Source organism: Ornithodoros turicata, chromosome 10 (genome assembly GCF_037126465.1).
Source record: "Ornithodoros turicata isolate Travis chromosome 10, ASM3712646v1, whole genome shotgun sequence".
Taxonomy (NCBI): Eukaryota; Metazoa; Arthropoda; class Arachnida; order Ixodida; family Argasidae; genus Ornithodoros; species Ornithodoros turicata.
Window position 1 is genome coordinate 17,678,050 of NC_088210.1, and position 15,996 is coordinate 17,694,045.

At 45.5% G+C, this 15,996-nt stretch overlaps 1 protein-coding gene across 1 annotated transcript in view; it reads left to right on the forward strand.

Moving 5' to 3' along the window:
- LOC135370749 (T-box transcription factor TBX1-like) overlaps positions 1–15,996 on the forward strand; it is a 33,911-nt gene that overhangs the window by 12,309 nt on the left and 5,606 nt on the right. The window contains exons 3-7 of the mRNA XM_064604571.1: positions 7,664–7,780; positions 7,877–8,033; positions 9,165–9,317; positions 13,678–13,745; positions 14,362–14,501. Of these exons, the coding sequence (XP_064460641.1) occupies positions 7,664–7,780; positions 7,877–8,033; positions 9,165–9,317; positions 13,678–13,745; positions 14,362–14,501 (635 nt within the window). The remainder of the gene's footprint in view (positions 1–7,663; positions 7,781–7,876; positions 8,034–9,164; positions 9,318–13,677; positions 13,746–14,361; positions 14,502–15,996) is intronic.

The window sequence follows — 15,996 nt, forward strand, 5'->3', positions numbered from 1 at the left end:
CGATTATGACATGGTCGTTACAATCTAGTATAGGTCGTGGTCTCAACCCCCTTCAGGTCTTGTTTCTAGCTGGCGTTGCCTCTACAAAGTCTCCTCTGGAAGGCCCGGCACAGCTGTAGCTCGTGCTTACGTCATCGTGTAACTGAAACGGGACGTGAACATGTCGTTCGATTTCTCTTGTGTGTCTCAAAATGTACGACGCTCTATAGTGAACGAAATTTTCCGTACGGTAACTCCCATTCGAATGCAACTCTGCTCTCAACACTGTGTATACGCTATAATAGTCTTTCTGCCGTTCTCTTTATTATAACACATGGCGGCGACAGCCCACCGTTTAGCCTGTACGTGTACAGTCAACAGTGTGTTGAGAGAATTAATGGCGCGTTGCTGGACCGTATATGTATACGTTACATCGCTTATAGTGTATTTGATATTTATAAAATAAGCTCTGGAGAGGGTCGTGGGAGGGATCACTGTCATATCGTAGCATATGGCCGTCGACCGAAACGAGTACAGTTCTTAATTAACTTTTATTAGCTACTTCATTCAGCTTGCTATTAGCTACTTCATTAGGCTTTAATTGGAACGAAGGGCCCCGTGGTATTGCTACGCGCGAACACAAAATAACACGATCGGGTCCTATCCCGCGTGTCTCCATATTTTTCTAATTTCAATCAATCAATCAATACGACCAGGTGCTCGCATCATACGTTATATCAACGCTATATCAACGTTATATCACGCTATATCAACGTGAGGGTTAAAAAAAAGGATAAAGAAGGATTTCCCACGGCCATACATAGCCACTTGAACTATATCTATATGTACTTACTGCGCCATGCACTTTATTGCGGAGGACATAGGGGCTGTATCCTTTGCAATAAAGTGATGTTTTTCACAGGGGAGGTCCACGGGGCGACTGGAAACCGCATCGACTTTATAGACATAAAGATATGGAAGGAAACGTTGCGTGTCGTTGTATACAACACCCGAGAAGCTGTAAAATTCGATTAAAACACGACCAGCCGTCGATTGAACGCAGTTTGTTTTCGGTGTATGTGTTTTGCTATAATGTACTCGATAAAACGGCGAAAAAAAGCAGGCGAGCTGGTGGTTAGGGTAAATGCATTACTAGAACCCTGAGGTTGGGGACCTGGGATCACTGGCACCATGAGTTTGTGTTTTGTGGTTGTGTCATTAAACATTCAGCAATGTTTTGAGATCTTGTCGTGTCTGCTTTTCTTCCCCAATATCAGGGTTCTATGTCGTGCAGTAATATCGATAAGATTGTTTGAGTTCTCCTTTTCTGATTTTGCTTTTCTCTGACTGGTTTCTATTTCTTTTTGGTATTTTTTTGCAATGAATCCTACAAATTATGAAGTTTGTGCAAGTGAAATATCCTTGCGGATCGAAACCCGGTATGCATAAAAAAAGCATGCGCTCGCACACACACATGTTGGGAAAGAACAATATACCGCGCTCTTACTTTGTATAACATACTAACAAACAAGCGCTGTCAGGTATCATATTTACCGGCGTGATACGCAGCTGTATATATTCAAGGCAATCGACTTCCTGCGTTTCTAAAACATGGAAGACGTGTGCCGGAAGAGAAGATGCTTTGCTGCGTGATGGTCGACCCAGCTTTGGAATTGACATTGTACTTGAAAAAAAAAAAAGAAAGAAAGAAAGAAGAAAAAACTGCCTCGCTTTATTATCGAGTAATGCGGTGAAGTGCTATTTACTGTCCCCTAGCAAACCTACCTTCTTTTAGCTTATAGGTCTGATATGCATCGCCGTGTACAGCGTGGTAAAATATTTTTTCGGACAAAAGGTGACGCTATACCTTACAGTTCTATACATGCTAGATAACAACTCTCCCTTCGGGGTTTGCCATGTGTTGTTGTCATCAAGCAGTAAGTCCTTGTGTATTGTCATCAAGCAGTACAGTCAATGTTTATTGTCGTCAAGCAGTACAGTTCAGTGCCAATTTTTTATTCTGTCATCACACCATTAAGCTCACCAATCCCCCCGATTTGTGCTGTTAACCACCGCTTTGCGGTAAAAGTGAGCTGATGTAGCCGGCTCCATACACACTGCTGGAACCACATAAAGTCCACAGTCTTCACGTTAGATTTAACTACAAATCCAAATCAAATCGGCGCATACCTCCAGTACAATATTCCGCGAAACACGCACGTGTTCAAGAACAGAGGGCCCAGTATTACGGTATACTACCAGCTGTGCGATACTAGCGATATACAACCCAGCTGTAAAACCACAGGCATGCAGATCGATGGGGAAGAGGAGGAAGAACATGAAAAAAAAAAAAATTGCAGAGGGATTGGTCACAAAACCTGATATACCTGCTGCTCTGCATTCGTGGGTTGTTAGCTGAAAGGAGCGAAACGGTTAAAGAATGTGATGCTAATCATGGTCTCCATATGGTTATGTCCAAGATCTTCGATGCGTGGTCCAAAGATGCGCTGGCCCAAGGACCGAGTGCACTCTCAAACTCAGGGCGCACGCGCTACAACCTTGCCTATATACGGACAAACTCCAACAGGACCGTTGTGGTTCGTGGGGTGCGCAGTGGAGGAGGACCTGCTCGGTGTCCGCAAGTGTGTCACTCGCGGGACACCTTGATGAGTATGAAGAGCGGGAATGGGTATGGCACACGTACTAAGCCAGCGGTAGCGCAGCGAAACCCCGACCTGCGGCTATAGACTAGCTCCTCGCAGTGACGAGCACCCAAATACTTTGAAAGCAGACGGATGTCGGCGTCGTGGGGTAACTTTCACAGTGTCCTCCTTCGGGGTATTACCCATGCCTTGGAGCTTGTCAGCGATGTCGACGGCGTCGAACGCCAGTCGGTCGCGGATGACAGACGTCGCTGGAGCACGGCTTCAACGGTCGCCAGCGTTGTGACGTCGCCGAGGCATCTTCTCGGTGACAGAGTCCACCTTCGACGACTTGGTAGATCACGGTTCCGGACGCAACCTTACGTTCCATTGCCTCCAGGGTTCCGGCTTTCGGTGGTGCGGACGCGTTGCTTTTTCTCCAAACGGTTCGTATAATACTCCATGCCACTATACCATCGTACGCAGGTATCCCGTCACAGTCTGGACCAATACAGGACGCCGACCCTGTATCGCGCCCATGTTGGGACAACCCACAAGGCACAGAAGCTAGCAACCTATAACTTCGCGTGCTCCCGCAATATTACATTCTCAGAACAAATTAATTACAACAGCTGCTGTTTGCGGAGGCTCCCACGAGCGCGTTAAACGCCGGAGCTCGTTCCACAAACCGCAAAAGTCATTTTCTCGAAGGAGGCAATAGACCTCTCCCTGGTGGTAAACAAATGACGTCATAGCGTTCGACAGCGCCACCAATTTGGTAGAGTTGAACTACGCTCGAAGCTAGAGGCGAACAAGTTCGCGCCCGAAAGCCACGGTCTTGAGGGGATTACGATGGTCCCTGAAAGTGATGCGACCTCCGGTCCTACACTCTTAAAAATGAACTTCACCGCATAGCACGCCCCTAGCCAACCATAATCTCGAATGATATCGTTATCTTCCCCGAATTGTTGAAAACGGGAGGCGTACGCCTTTTTTGTGACACTTATGCTGTTCATAATTGTCACAAAAAAGGTGTACGCCCCCCGTTTTCAACAAATCAGGAAAGGTGACGATATCATTCGAAATTATGGTTGGCTAGGAGCGTGCTATGCGGTGACGTTCATTTTTAAGAATGTACTTTTCTTTCAATAGGAGGCAGCGAACAAATGCCCATTCGTGGAATCCAGCCTTCCCCTTCCGATTTGTTTTGGGTTTCAGTTTGTCTACCAACGTCATGATGACGTTTCTCGGGTAGAGTTCTATATACTGCCGGCCAAGGATCGCTCCCGCAACGGCAGCGAGAATGACACCAACCAACAACCAATTTTAAAACACATATGTATTCTCGCAGCATTCATTTCCCAGAATGCGTCTTCCGCGTCCATGTAATGTTCCCAGAGCCCACTTCTTCAAGGAAACAGTACTGCTCGTCAACATTGCAGGAGTCGCCCCTCCAACGGGGGACACCACTAGCTTCTCACATAACTTTTATGGCCTTCACTTGCAACTCTGCCCAGTTGGTGCCAGCGTCCGCTCTCTGACCACAGAAAGGGGGCGATCGAGCAGCTGTGGATTCCCAAATTCTCCGAAAGAAAGCGACCGTTTGTCAGGACACTTGCCGTTCTACTTATGTTGTAGAAACCTGTGTCGCTTTATTTCTTACTAAACGGTTAAGCTTATCCTTTTAAACCCCATCTTTTTATTCCTCTCCGCGTATTGCTGCTTTTTAAAAAAAATCTCGTGTATATGATTTTTCTCAAGTAATAAGTTATACTTTCATATCGCGGCAGTTGACCACCTTATAGCCCGACTGGAAAGCTGCCCTTTTAATGCAGTGAAGGTCCTGGGTCCTTAGCCCCCGACCAAACAATTCCAAGCCCTGCAGGCCTCAGTGCAGCTTTTTACAGACTGTAGGCTGGTGGATGTGCTGTGACTGTCATTTCACTGTAACATGTGACGTGTGTGTGTTCCGTTCTTGAGTTTACCACGGGACTGCTGTTTTCTTTTCATGTTTTATATCGTAACTATCATTTTATTTACTTTACTGGATATTTAATCGACCTGGAATATCCGGCACTCTTCACGAGCGCCACATTCTCCATTTCAATTTTCATTACACCAGACGAAACCAACGGCAGTTGACGCTGATGACTATTCGCAATTGAATGCCCGCAGTACATGAGCAAGATGCTTCGCCATTAAATGACCCCAAACTAAGCAGCTGTCGTTAGATGAACGTCTGGGGTCGGTATGGATACGGATGCGGCAACGGCGTCGTGCACCCGCGTCACAGAGTGAGCGATGGTTGCGGGGACGCGATCACTACCATCTGGAGAAGACTCGCCTCCCGTTAGCAACGCGGGCCAAGGACGCAATGTGATTGAACGGATCATGCTTTCAGAAGTGTACACTTTAATGCCAGCTACGACATCCATGTGGAAAGATATCCGTCTTCATTTAACCGCCTTCAGCGACAGGTATACAAAAAGAGAAGCCGCGAGTTTCGTCGAAAGTTGGCATGACTCGCTCTCATATACGCAAATATCGGCGGGAGCATTTTCTTAGCGGGAGCATTTTCTTAGAGAAATAGCCGACAGAGACACAATATCCGTGTCTTCACGCGAGCGACAACGCCACGAAATATTCTAGTGAAAAAAAAAAAAAAAGGAAAAGAAACCTGCTCAGGAGTACAGCGTAAGAATATCGGGAGTGGAGAACTGCGCACTCGCGCAGGGCCGATGTGTCGTCTGCTACGCGCGTAGCAGACGACACCATCGACCCTGTCGTCTGCTACGCAATATCTTGTGGCTGAGCCCCATGGTTATGTTCAAAATCCCAAGCGGCACTAGCGTATAGCGTTGCGCGCGTGCCCAGCTGATGGGGAGCCCCCCGACAGCGTGGTGAGCTGTCAAGAACAAAGCTAAACTAACCTAATATCCGAAAACTAACCTAATAGCCAAATTCAAACCATTTCTGCTGATCTGATGTGGCTGCGCATTGCTACGTCTAACGGTCGCCAAAAACTTGGCTTTTATTCACGACAGTGTGACTCCTACCGACGTCAAAATCATGCAATATTGCGAGGTTTCTCAGTAATATGTATTATTTAACCCTATTATTGCGCCATTCTTCATATTAAAGTTTTCATTTAGAAATTAGGTATTTTAGGTCTCGTCACACAGGTTGTTAGGTTTTGTATCCTGGCTTCAAGACTTGCAACACTGCCGAAAGAGAACATTACAGTTTACACACACGCTTTTATGACATCAGATTGACTCAACCAACTAATCTAGAAACAACGTAAAGACTACCCGATCCCACAAGGTCATCACACGCCAGCCCGGTATCTGTTCGCAGAAAGTCGGTTGTCAATTCACAACATTAGGGATATCTGAATCTCCCTGGTTTCAGATTTGCGATCACCTTACGGTTCCTTTTACTCACCAGTTCCCCTGCGCTTTTTGACATGGGTGTTGCCTATAGAGTCACTCCTACAGTGTTCCCTATAGTTTGTGCTGACTATACCGTCCTCTCAACAACACAGTTCTATATTTGGCGCAACTCATCAAATATGCGTATATTTCGTGTAACAAGCACGGTTTGCTACTATAGAGACCATTTAAACATAAAAAATAAGCAAAACCCCATTCAACGCAGAGTTCGAGGTAACTCGTTACAAGTAACTCATTGCTGTAACTAAGTTCCTTTTTTTGTTTGGTGATTTGTAACTTAACTCGGTACTTAAGTAAGTAACTTAACTTAAAAAACTTAAAGTAACTGCTTAAGTAACTTAACTCGGTACCGCCGTGGCAACTTTGAGAGGAACTCGTTTCTTTTTTCTTTTTCAGGCAACGTGTTCCGCGTGTGTGCATGTAAATGCTCGGTGCTTTTATTGGTCCACTGTGTTCTATTTCGGAAACTACGAGTATATCAATGTGTACCGAACTCATTATTGAAAATATCCTGAACAAGATAAAAGAAAAAACTGAAGCCCAGCAATACTATAGTGCCGCATGGGTGGGGGGTGGGGAGCGTTTACTAGAAAGGCGGTCTGCCTACCGGGAAGGGCGGCAAGTTGCCCCCCCCCCCCAAAAAAAAAAGCAAACAAGAAAAAAAAGTAAAGAAATGAGAACTAAACACTCGCGAAAGATGACATGAAATAAACGACACGAAAAATCACATTACATCTCATTCGAATCTGGAATGCCATTATTTACGGAAGTCCCGCCACAAGTTCTTTTGTAATGGCAGTTAAATGCCCAGATGATGATGCGGTCCACATACATAGTAAAATCCACGTGTGATGCAACTAAAATAAAACGTAGCCTACACGCCGAAAATGCAATGTTAGTACGCCGTTACCTTTATAGCAACACAAAAGGAACGGCATTAATCCGTTCCGTCATTCGTGAACTATATGAGCGAAAGAAACCCCAGTTTCCGCTTTTCCTCTCCTTCTCAAGAAGGCCTGCAGTACGGAGAGGGCTCTCATTGGATCTCCTCAAAACGATTTGTCCAATCATGGCGGGAGAGCATTTGAGGAGACCGGTGACAGGCCGCTCCGCATTGTCGCGTAAATCGCGTTTTTCTTTTCTTCTTTTTTTTCTTCTATCGATCATAAACCACGAACGACGCAACGTATGAATCCCGTTCCTTTTGTGTTCCTGTCAAGGTAACGCCATCTTTCACACCCCGAGAATAAATTGTTGAACTTTTGTGCCCCTTTATGACTGTCAGTGTGGTAGCGCACGAAAGACATTAAGACCATTATTAAGCATTTATTATTTATTTCATTATTTCTTATTGGTATATATTAAGGAAATATTATTGTAAACACTGCGTTGCTCGTGCTTTTGTTTTTTTTTTTCCTTTCGTTACGTTTTTTTTAACGGGTTAAACATTTCCAAGTGCACCTTCTCCCTCTTTCTCGATACGCGTATATCGAGAGATCTGCCTTGTTGCCACGGGCGGGCATACTGCTTCGGGTTGATAGAGCGTCCTAGGCCGACTTCACAGGAAGTTCTCTCATTTGTTTGCCACAGGAGGATGTTCCCCACGTTCCAAGTGAAACTTTACGGTCTGGATCCCCACGGGGACTACATGCTCATGATGGACTTCGTACCCGTGGATGACAAGAGGTACAGGTACGCCTTCCATAGGTAAGCGTTCGCCTCAGCAACGCGGTAGACCAAGACCAAGTCGTATAAGGTGGATCCTATGCATCTCGTGAATTCCCGTTTTCGATCACGTAACAGCTCCAGTTGGATGGTGGCGGGCAAGGCGGATCCCAACATGCCTCCGCGGATCCACGTTCATCCGGACTCGCCAGCCAAAGGGGCGCAGTGGACAAAGCAAGTGGTGTCCTTCGATAAGCTCAAGCTCACAAACAACCAGATGGATGACAACGGGCATGTACGTCATCATTCATGTCATACATTCGCGGGAAAGGTGTCTGAGAACGCATGCAACGAAGCACACAGATAAAGAGACGATCATGAGGTGGGGCAACGAAGCAAAACAATTAAGTACATTCTAAAAACAGCCGCATAGCACGCTCCTAGCCAACCATACTCTCGAATGATATCGTTATATGCCATGATTTGTTGAAAACAAGAGGCTTACGCCCTTTTGTGGCAATTATAAGCAGAATAAGTGTCACAAGAACTGAGGCGTACACCTCCCGCTTTCAACAAATCAGTGCAGATAACGATATCATTCGAGATGGTGGTTGGCTAGGAGCGTGCTATGCGGTGAAGTTCGTTTTTAAGAGTGTAGAAATTTTTTAAATTATAATCCCTTAAAAGACAGCTTCACCACATAACATGCTGGATGCCAACCATAGCGCAGAATGATACCTTACCATTTCATTAATTTAGTCTAAAAATTTCATTATCTATGGAAAGCGTGGGGCGTACGCCTTTTTGTGGCAGCTGACTTTTTGTGGCAGCAACCGCATGAGTGTCACACAAAGACGTACGCCTCCTGTTCTCGACAAAACAGGGAGGAGGACATTTGGGTTGATGGTTGGCTAGGAGCACGTTTTGCAGTGAAGGTGGGGCAGGATGCGACATTTTTTTGCTCGACGGCGCCTGTCTCAGAGACGTGTTGCTCCATGCGCTTGAAACTTCACTCATAGGTGGCTCTACATGTCAGCTTTATTGCATGTGAGAATTGTCCGGATTGGTGTTTGCGTTGAAGAGAAAAAAAGTCGGTTACTTCTGCCTGGAATGTGAAGACCAGTAAAAAAGGCGCGATTTTTCTGTAGTCCTTTTTCTGGTGCGACTTTTTCGGGGAGCGACGGGGGCGTACGCCTTTTTGTAGCAATTTGGGTATATGACAATTGCTTTTGCCACCCTGTCATACCCTTTATCAGATGCTATTTGAAACTAAGCGGTAACTATAGAAGTTACCACCTTTCCACACCCTTTTTTCTTAGAGTGTGGAGCTCAGCTCGTCCACTGTTCACTAACGGAATCAACGGCGCCGTTAGATTTTGTACATCGTGAGTCCTTCATGAATAATAGAGTCTTTTCGTCCACGCAGATAATACTGAACTCGATGCACCGATACCAGCCAAGGTTTCATGTAGTGTATGTCAACCCCAAGGGAGAAGATGCTTCCAAGACGGAGAACTTCAAAGCCTTCGTGTTTCCAGAAACGAAATTCACGGCGGTCACTGCGTATCAGAACCACAGGGTAAGACTTGGTTCATTTTGTTCCGACATTACAAAGAAATGACGAAGACGACAGACAAACGAGGCTGATATACACCTTACGTGTACGTCTCCTCCAGTTACCATTACGACAGACAAACGAATCATAGGACAAATAACTCAAAATTAATATTGCAGAAGTAACTTTGTCACGTAATTTCTTGAAGTTGAAGTTCCGCAGACGCTTTCAGACATATGCCGACATAGTTCACGTAGAAGTCGGCCCAGGACGCACATTCCCCCAGGGCTTCAGTCGTGACGTTACCCACCTGTGTGAAGGCCGACAACGGCGAGCCCTATCACCACCACGTTGAAGTTGACGAGGTTGATGAAGTTGCAGTTGATGACGAAGTTGACGAAGACTACACTCTAAAAAATGAACTTCACCGCATAGCACGCTCCTAGCCAACCATAATCTCGAATGATATCGTTATCTGCCCTGATTTGTTGAAAACGGGAGGCGTACGCCTTTTTTGTGACACTTATGCTATTCATAATTGTCACAAAAAAGGCGTACGCCTCCCGTTTTCAACAAATCAGGGCAGATAACGATATCATTCGAGGTTATGGTTGGCCAGGAGCGTGCTATGCGGTGAAGTTCATTTTTAAGAGTGTATACCGCATCGCCTTTTCGTGCTGTTCCTCATCCTCAAGGAAATGTTATCGTCAACTTCAAATAAGGGTGTAACGGTAGCTGAATGATGCGTACTTGGATGCCAGGTGATGTTACCTGTCATTTGCTCCAGTAATTCAGACGCACGAGCGTACTCTTACCCCTACTAGGATATTGACCGAGACATTTTAGCAACCCTGGCAGTATGCGTCACTGTCCCGCATTTATGGTAATTAAATATCAATGAGCGATATGAGCATCTACCGACACACCCGTCTTCTGTCGATAAAAAAATGCCGTATATCGGGGAGTAATTACTAGAGATGGAGACGAATCAATAATTTTGCAAATCCGAATCCAAGGAAGGCTCAGCGAATCCACGAATATTACGAATCTCGAATCCTTTCTTTAAAAACAGTTTAAAAAGCTAAAAAAAACTTCTACTGAAAAGTGTTTTGAAGAAGAATATGATACATTTGTTTAATGGAAAAAAAAGAAGAAGAAAGAAGAAACATAATAGTTTAGGTTCGGGAGAAAATATACCCATATAGTTCATTTATTTAACACATCGTTCATCGACTACAAGAAATACCTTAATTCTCGAGCCGGAATTATTTCCATAAAGCTAAAGCAACAATCAAAAGCAAAACCATATTACTTTTAAACTTGTAATGTAACAGTTCCTGTCTGAACTCTTTCAGTCCAGAGCAATGTAAACAAAGAAACGAGAAAACACCCGTCGGTCAATGAGGCTTTCGGCGGACTCCGGAGGCGCCAATTTGAAAAAGAAAGGAATAAACGTGGTTGGTGGATTCGAAAGATTCGGTTCGTCATTTTGGGCACTAGGATCCGGATTCCCGAATCTCGGGGATTCGGTTGCCACATCCCTGTAATTACAACACTCCTCCCTTACTTCCCTAAATAAACACTTACTCCCCTAAATAGTAATTACTCCCCAGCTGTGATTACTCCCCTGAACCAGAAATTTACCCCACAGCACTGGAAACGGCTCGCGTACGACATTCCGAACTTTTTGTAAGTTCAACGAAAGTGCGCGACGAGGACAAGTAAAATATGGATAGCAGAACAAAACGCCGAGCACCGACTTCGAGAACACAAAAAAAGATTTCTACTGTGCGAATGTTTGTATAGTTCTGGATCATCCAAACATTCCACTGCGACGAAGGAGAAACAAAAGTGAATACCTCCTCTACTCCTGGCACATATACGACGGAAGAGAAATGATCGCGACTCGCCAGGGTCAGAGGACGCGCAAACTTCCAGTCGCAGCTGCGGCGGCGTCGCATGCCAGACGCGCCTGTCACGGAAGCGGGTGCACTGCCAGGTTTCTGAAGAAGTACTCTCTCGACGATGTCTTATCTTCGCGAGTGTCTGCCTATACACTCTTAAAAATGAACTTCACCTCATAGCACGCTCCTAGCCAACCATCACCTCGAATGATATCGTTATCTGCCCTAATTTGTTGAAAAATGGAGGCGTACGCCTTTGTTTGTGACACTTGTGCTTTTCGTAATTGTCACAAAAAAGGCGTACGCCTCCCGTTTTGAACAAATCAGGGCAGATAACGATATCATTCGAGATTATGGTTGGCTAGCAGCGTGCTATGCGGTGAAGTTCATTTTTAAGAGTGCACAAATAAAACTTCACCAGCATAACGTGTTCATAACCAATTGTCATTCACATCTAAATGACAGTTGGACAGTGAAAAGGACATGCCGCTATCATTCCTGATATGTGGAAAGCGCGAGGCGTACGCCTTTTTGTAACAATCCACGTGTCTACATAAACGTCACAAAAAGGCGCACGCCTCCTGTTTTCAGCAGATCAGAGGAGAGAACGTCATTCGGAATGGTGGTTTGCTAGGAGCGTTGCAGTGAAGTTCTCCTAGCAAACCACCTAGCAAGCCCTTTCACCATCACCACTACCACCACCAGTGAAGTTCTGTTTTAAATGTGATGTGATGTGATGTGATGACCCTCATCAGATTGTACCAAATTCAATTTTCATTCGAACTCTCTTATCTCGGCTACAGTCGTGGCGCTGCACGATAGTGTGGTGCGGTGAAGTCCTGTTTTCAGAGTAAAACAGCAAGCTGCTCATATCACCATCACTATCACCTGAATGGACCGTCGCCCCTAACGGCGCAATGAGGAAGTAATACCACGTGGAGCAAATTGGCTTTTTCTTTTTTTTTTTGTAACAACGTAACATTTTCTTGGAACTGGTATAATGAGCTGCTTACGGGAGCATACAACATATGGCGCACCACCGAGCAAATAAAGCAAAAAAAAAAAGAAAAACACATGCCAGATCCGACCGTTTTAACAAACAACAGACAATCCTCCATGGGATCGACAACCTTATACGTACACAACCATGTGCACCACAAGAAAGAGCACGGTTACCAAAAAAATAAATAAAATAAAGCGAAGGGAAGTTCGAGAAAATGCCACAGAGAAATTATCGCTCGAATACAAGCACCAAGGCTAAACAAACAGAGATGACTGCGCGTACACGGGGCAGTCGTCCTGGCATTTACGAGCCTTGGGGGAAGAGTATGAAGCTGGGCAGACGATATTCGATACCGACAAGACCCGAGTAATTTGTAAGGCTCAAGCAGAAACCCTGCCCTGTCTGTCCTGCCTCACGAAGGAGGAACGCGTATCCACGGTGCTGTTACTTCGGGACGGTAAATCACCGAGCATTGCTCTCCGTGCCGTCCAGGAGGGTTGTTTGGAGCTTTTTCTTTCAGTTCAGGGTCTCTGGGTGCAGAAACACAGACACGAGTGGACAATGGAGGGAAAGCAAGAAAACTGCCAAATTGCGAACCAAAATTGCGATAAAACCTGTCGGGGCGACTCCTGGTGTGAAACAACGGCTCATTTTAGCGGGCAACACTGGCGCTCGAGTGTCCAGCAATTTTTGTTGTGATTTTCCGTGTATTCACACGAGCGACATTCCCCCAGAAGCGGAAGATGCGAAAAGTGCCATAGCTTTCTGCTGGCACATGAGCGCGAGCGCTCAACATCGTGTTTTCACATACACTGCTAACCGTGGGGAACATCCTGCTACACAGCCACAAGATATTCCGTAGCAGACGACAGGAAAACACGCTGACGGTGTCGACTGCTAAGTGTCGTCTGCTAAACGCGCAGTACGGCACTCCCGTTATTCCGCACCGTGCGAATGCTCAACGTAACACGGGACGGAACTTCGGCAATGTGAGCAGTGTTTTCGCTTTTTCTTCCACTAGAATATTTCGTGAGGATGTCGCTCGTGTGAATACACGGTTTCGTACCCGTGCAGCAGACGGTAGACGTCGCTGCGTTGTAGACCCAGTGTTATGCGCATGCAATGTAGTTTTGCCGCCGTACTTGGCGACAAATGCGAAACCGCTGTCTACTTCGGCACAGTGTTGCTCACAATTCGAAATTTTGATTTTCTAAAAGAACCATGAGAGCGATTGGGATGGAAACTGCGACGTTAGAGTCGTCTACGCCTACGCTACCGAATAAACTTATTTTATGAGTTGCGATATCTTTAAGCTTCACAACACCCGTCCACCCTGTGCGTGCCGGACGTATATTCTGTGTAAGGAGGGTGCGTCTACACATTTCGTGCAGATACTGTATGTAAATAACGTTTCTGGTGACGTACAGATCAGACAATGTCGGTGTGCGTGCTCACAGTGCTTTCCTCTAAATTGCAGATTACGCAGCTGAAGATCGCGAGCAATCCTTTTGCCAAGGGCTTCCGAGACTGTGATGCGGATGACTGGTGAGTTTCATGACATACTTGTGCCTACTGTACCTCACGGAGGAATAAATGAACGCGTGGGTACAACGGGGTACATATGAAAGAACGGTTTAAAAAGTTACAGGACGGTTACGGTTGTGTATCGGGAATTTCAGCGGTAGCTGCTGTGTGTGTGTGTGTATGTTGACAATTTTATTGCCGATATATGCACAACTACCTTAGAGTGACGAGTACTGCCTAGTGATCTGTGAAGTGAGTGGTCATGTGTAGAGCTGGGATTAGCCGGACAAAAATATTACTAAAATTGGTACAAAAGCGGCCAGGAAAAATCGGGACAGTTTTCGGGACAACGTACCCATCTCTGAGCATGTCAAAACTGCTTCTATTAGTTTTAGATCGTTTTAACTTGTTTTGCATCACCGAACCCTAACCCGAGGGTTTTGTGATACAGCCACAGCGATTTCCCCAAGACCTTTAACAGCTACCGCTGTAAAGGCATGCGAGCCGGTGGCAAAGATACAGAACGAAAAAAGCAGACACTATAGGGAAGACTAGGGAAGCGGATTAGGGATTGGATTTCATTGGATTAGATTGGATTGGATGGCACGAATCGATTGGAATAAGTATGTTATCGCAGGTCGATGCCTCCGGGAGTGGCCGACATCCTGAACCACCATTTGCCCACGACAAAGATGGCGAAGACACATCCGAGGCCTGCTTCTATCCAGCAATTATTTGGGGTCACGCACGGGGTTTCTTTCACAAAGACAGAAAAACGTAAGTCTCTTTGAGGAGTGAGAAATTTCTCACAAAACACATTTAATATACAGGATGTTTGAGTAACCACGCAAAAATAATAAAAAGAAAACAAAAGTAATAGAAAACGCGTGCTATGGAAAAACGCAGGGCGCACGGGACTTGTCTTTTGAGAAATTTTGCCACGCGCTGCAGCCTGCAAGTAATTTTTTTCCCGAATATTCATTAAAAGACGTCTTATTTCTTGAACTAAAATCGAAAATTTACCAAGTTAAAGTAACGTTCACTTGCCAGGACCGGGAAGCGCGTTGCGGATTTACCCAACTCTTCGCGCCGTCGCCGTTTCGTATAGTACGTAAAGGATAGCGTGGTGGTTCTGCGCAACGCGAAAGGCCCTGATTGTGTCTTGCGCGTGCGCAGAATGACCAACGCTATCTCCTACGAACGCAAAGGCGATAGCGTACGATGTACTAAAACTCTCCATTATGACAGGTAACCGCTGCGTCGTGACCTCGCTGCCCAACAACAACTTTATTATGAGACGATGAATGGGGAGTTTCATCGCCAGGGGCGATACGCCGTTATCAACAAAAGTACCGAAAACGAAACTGAAGTCCATGCCCTTCTCGTGTCGCTTTTTGACAGGGAACGGATCGCAGGTTTCCATTTCTGTCCTCTTTTCTTTCTTTTTTTGCAGCTGTTACCGTTATATCAGATATCGTATATCGTCGTAGCGTAACTCTTCAACTTCGCTTCTCCATTCCCGAAAAAAAAAAAAAAATAAATAAAAAGCGTTATACGTAAGTGGAAAAAAAATATAAGAACGTCGTTAAGTCCACGAAGGATGTAGTCAGAATAAAATGCAAGCGGTTAGGCTTAAAGAATCAGAGTTCGACTCGAGAAATTAAATTTCTCTCTATAATAATTTTGTAAAATAGCGCATCGACAGATAAATACATATATTTTTTTCTTAGCGTGCTTTCCTATTACAATTTTTGACGAGGTTACCGAAACCCCATGTCACGTCGCGGAGCAACCTGGTATATACCACGTAACCAAGTTTCTCGCGTCGTCAACAGAGTTCAAACTCGCGACCTATAAGGATCGATCAGTAGCTTGGAATTAATAAATGCAACCATGCAGTCGTTTCCCATCATTGTTGTAGCACGACTCACGATTCTGTTTCCGGCACCTCGCCGATCAGTGACAATGTTTGCCTCGCACATATAAGTGACTTCACCCCCCCCCCCCCCCATCTGCTAAGACCCCCTTCTGACAGCCGGGACGGACGGCGGTGGCGCTCTGGGCCGAAAACTAACGAGCCACTCATTCGGCGTGACAACTGATAAATCGAGCTCTCATTCGGGAGACAGTCGTCGGGCTTCCGAAGCTTGCCAGAGCATCCAGGCTTCGCTAAACGGTGACATTATTAATAAACCTCTTCCGCTCGAGCGAGCAAAAAGATTTATGTACCGTACGCTCGTCTTGTCCGGTTTTTTTTTCTTTTTTTTTGTGT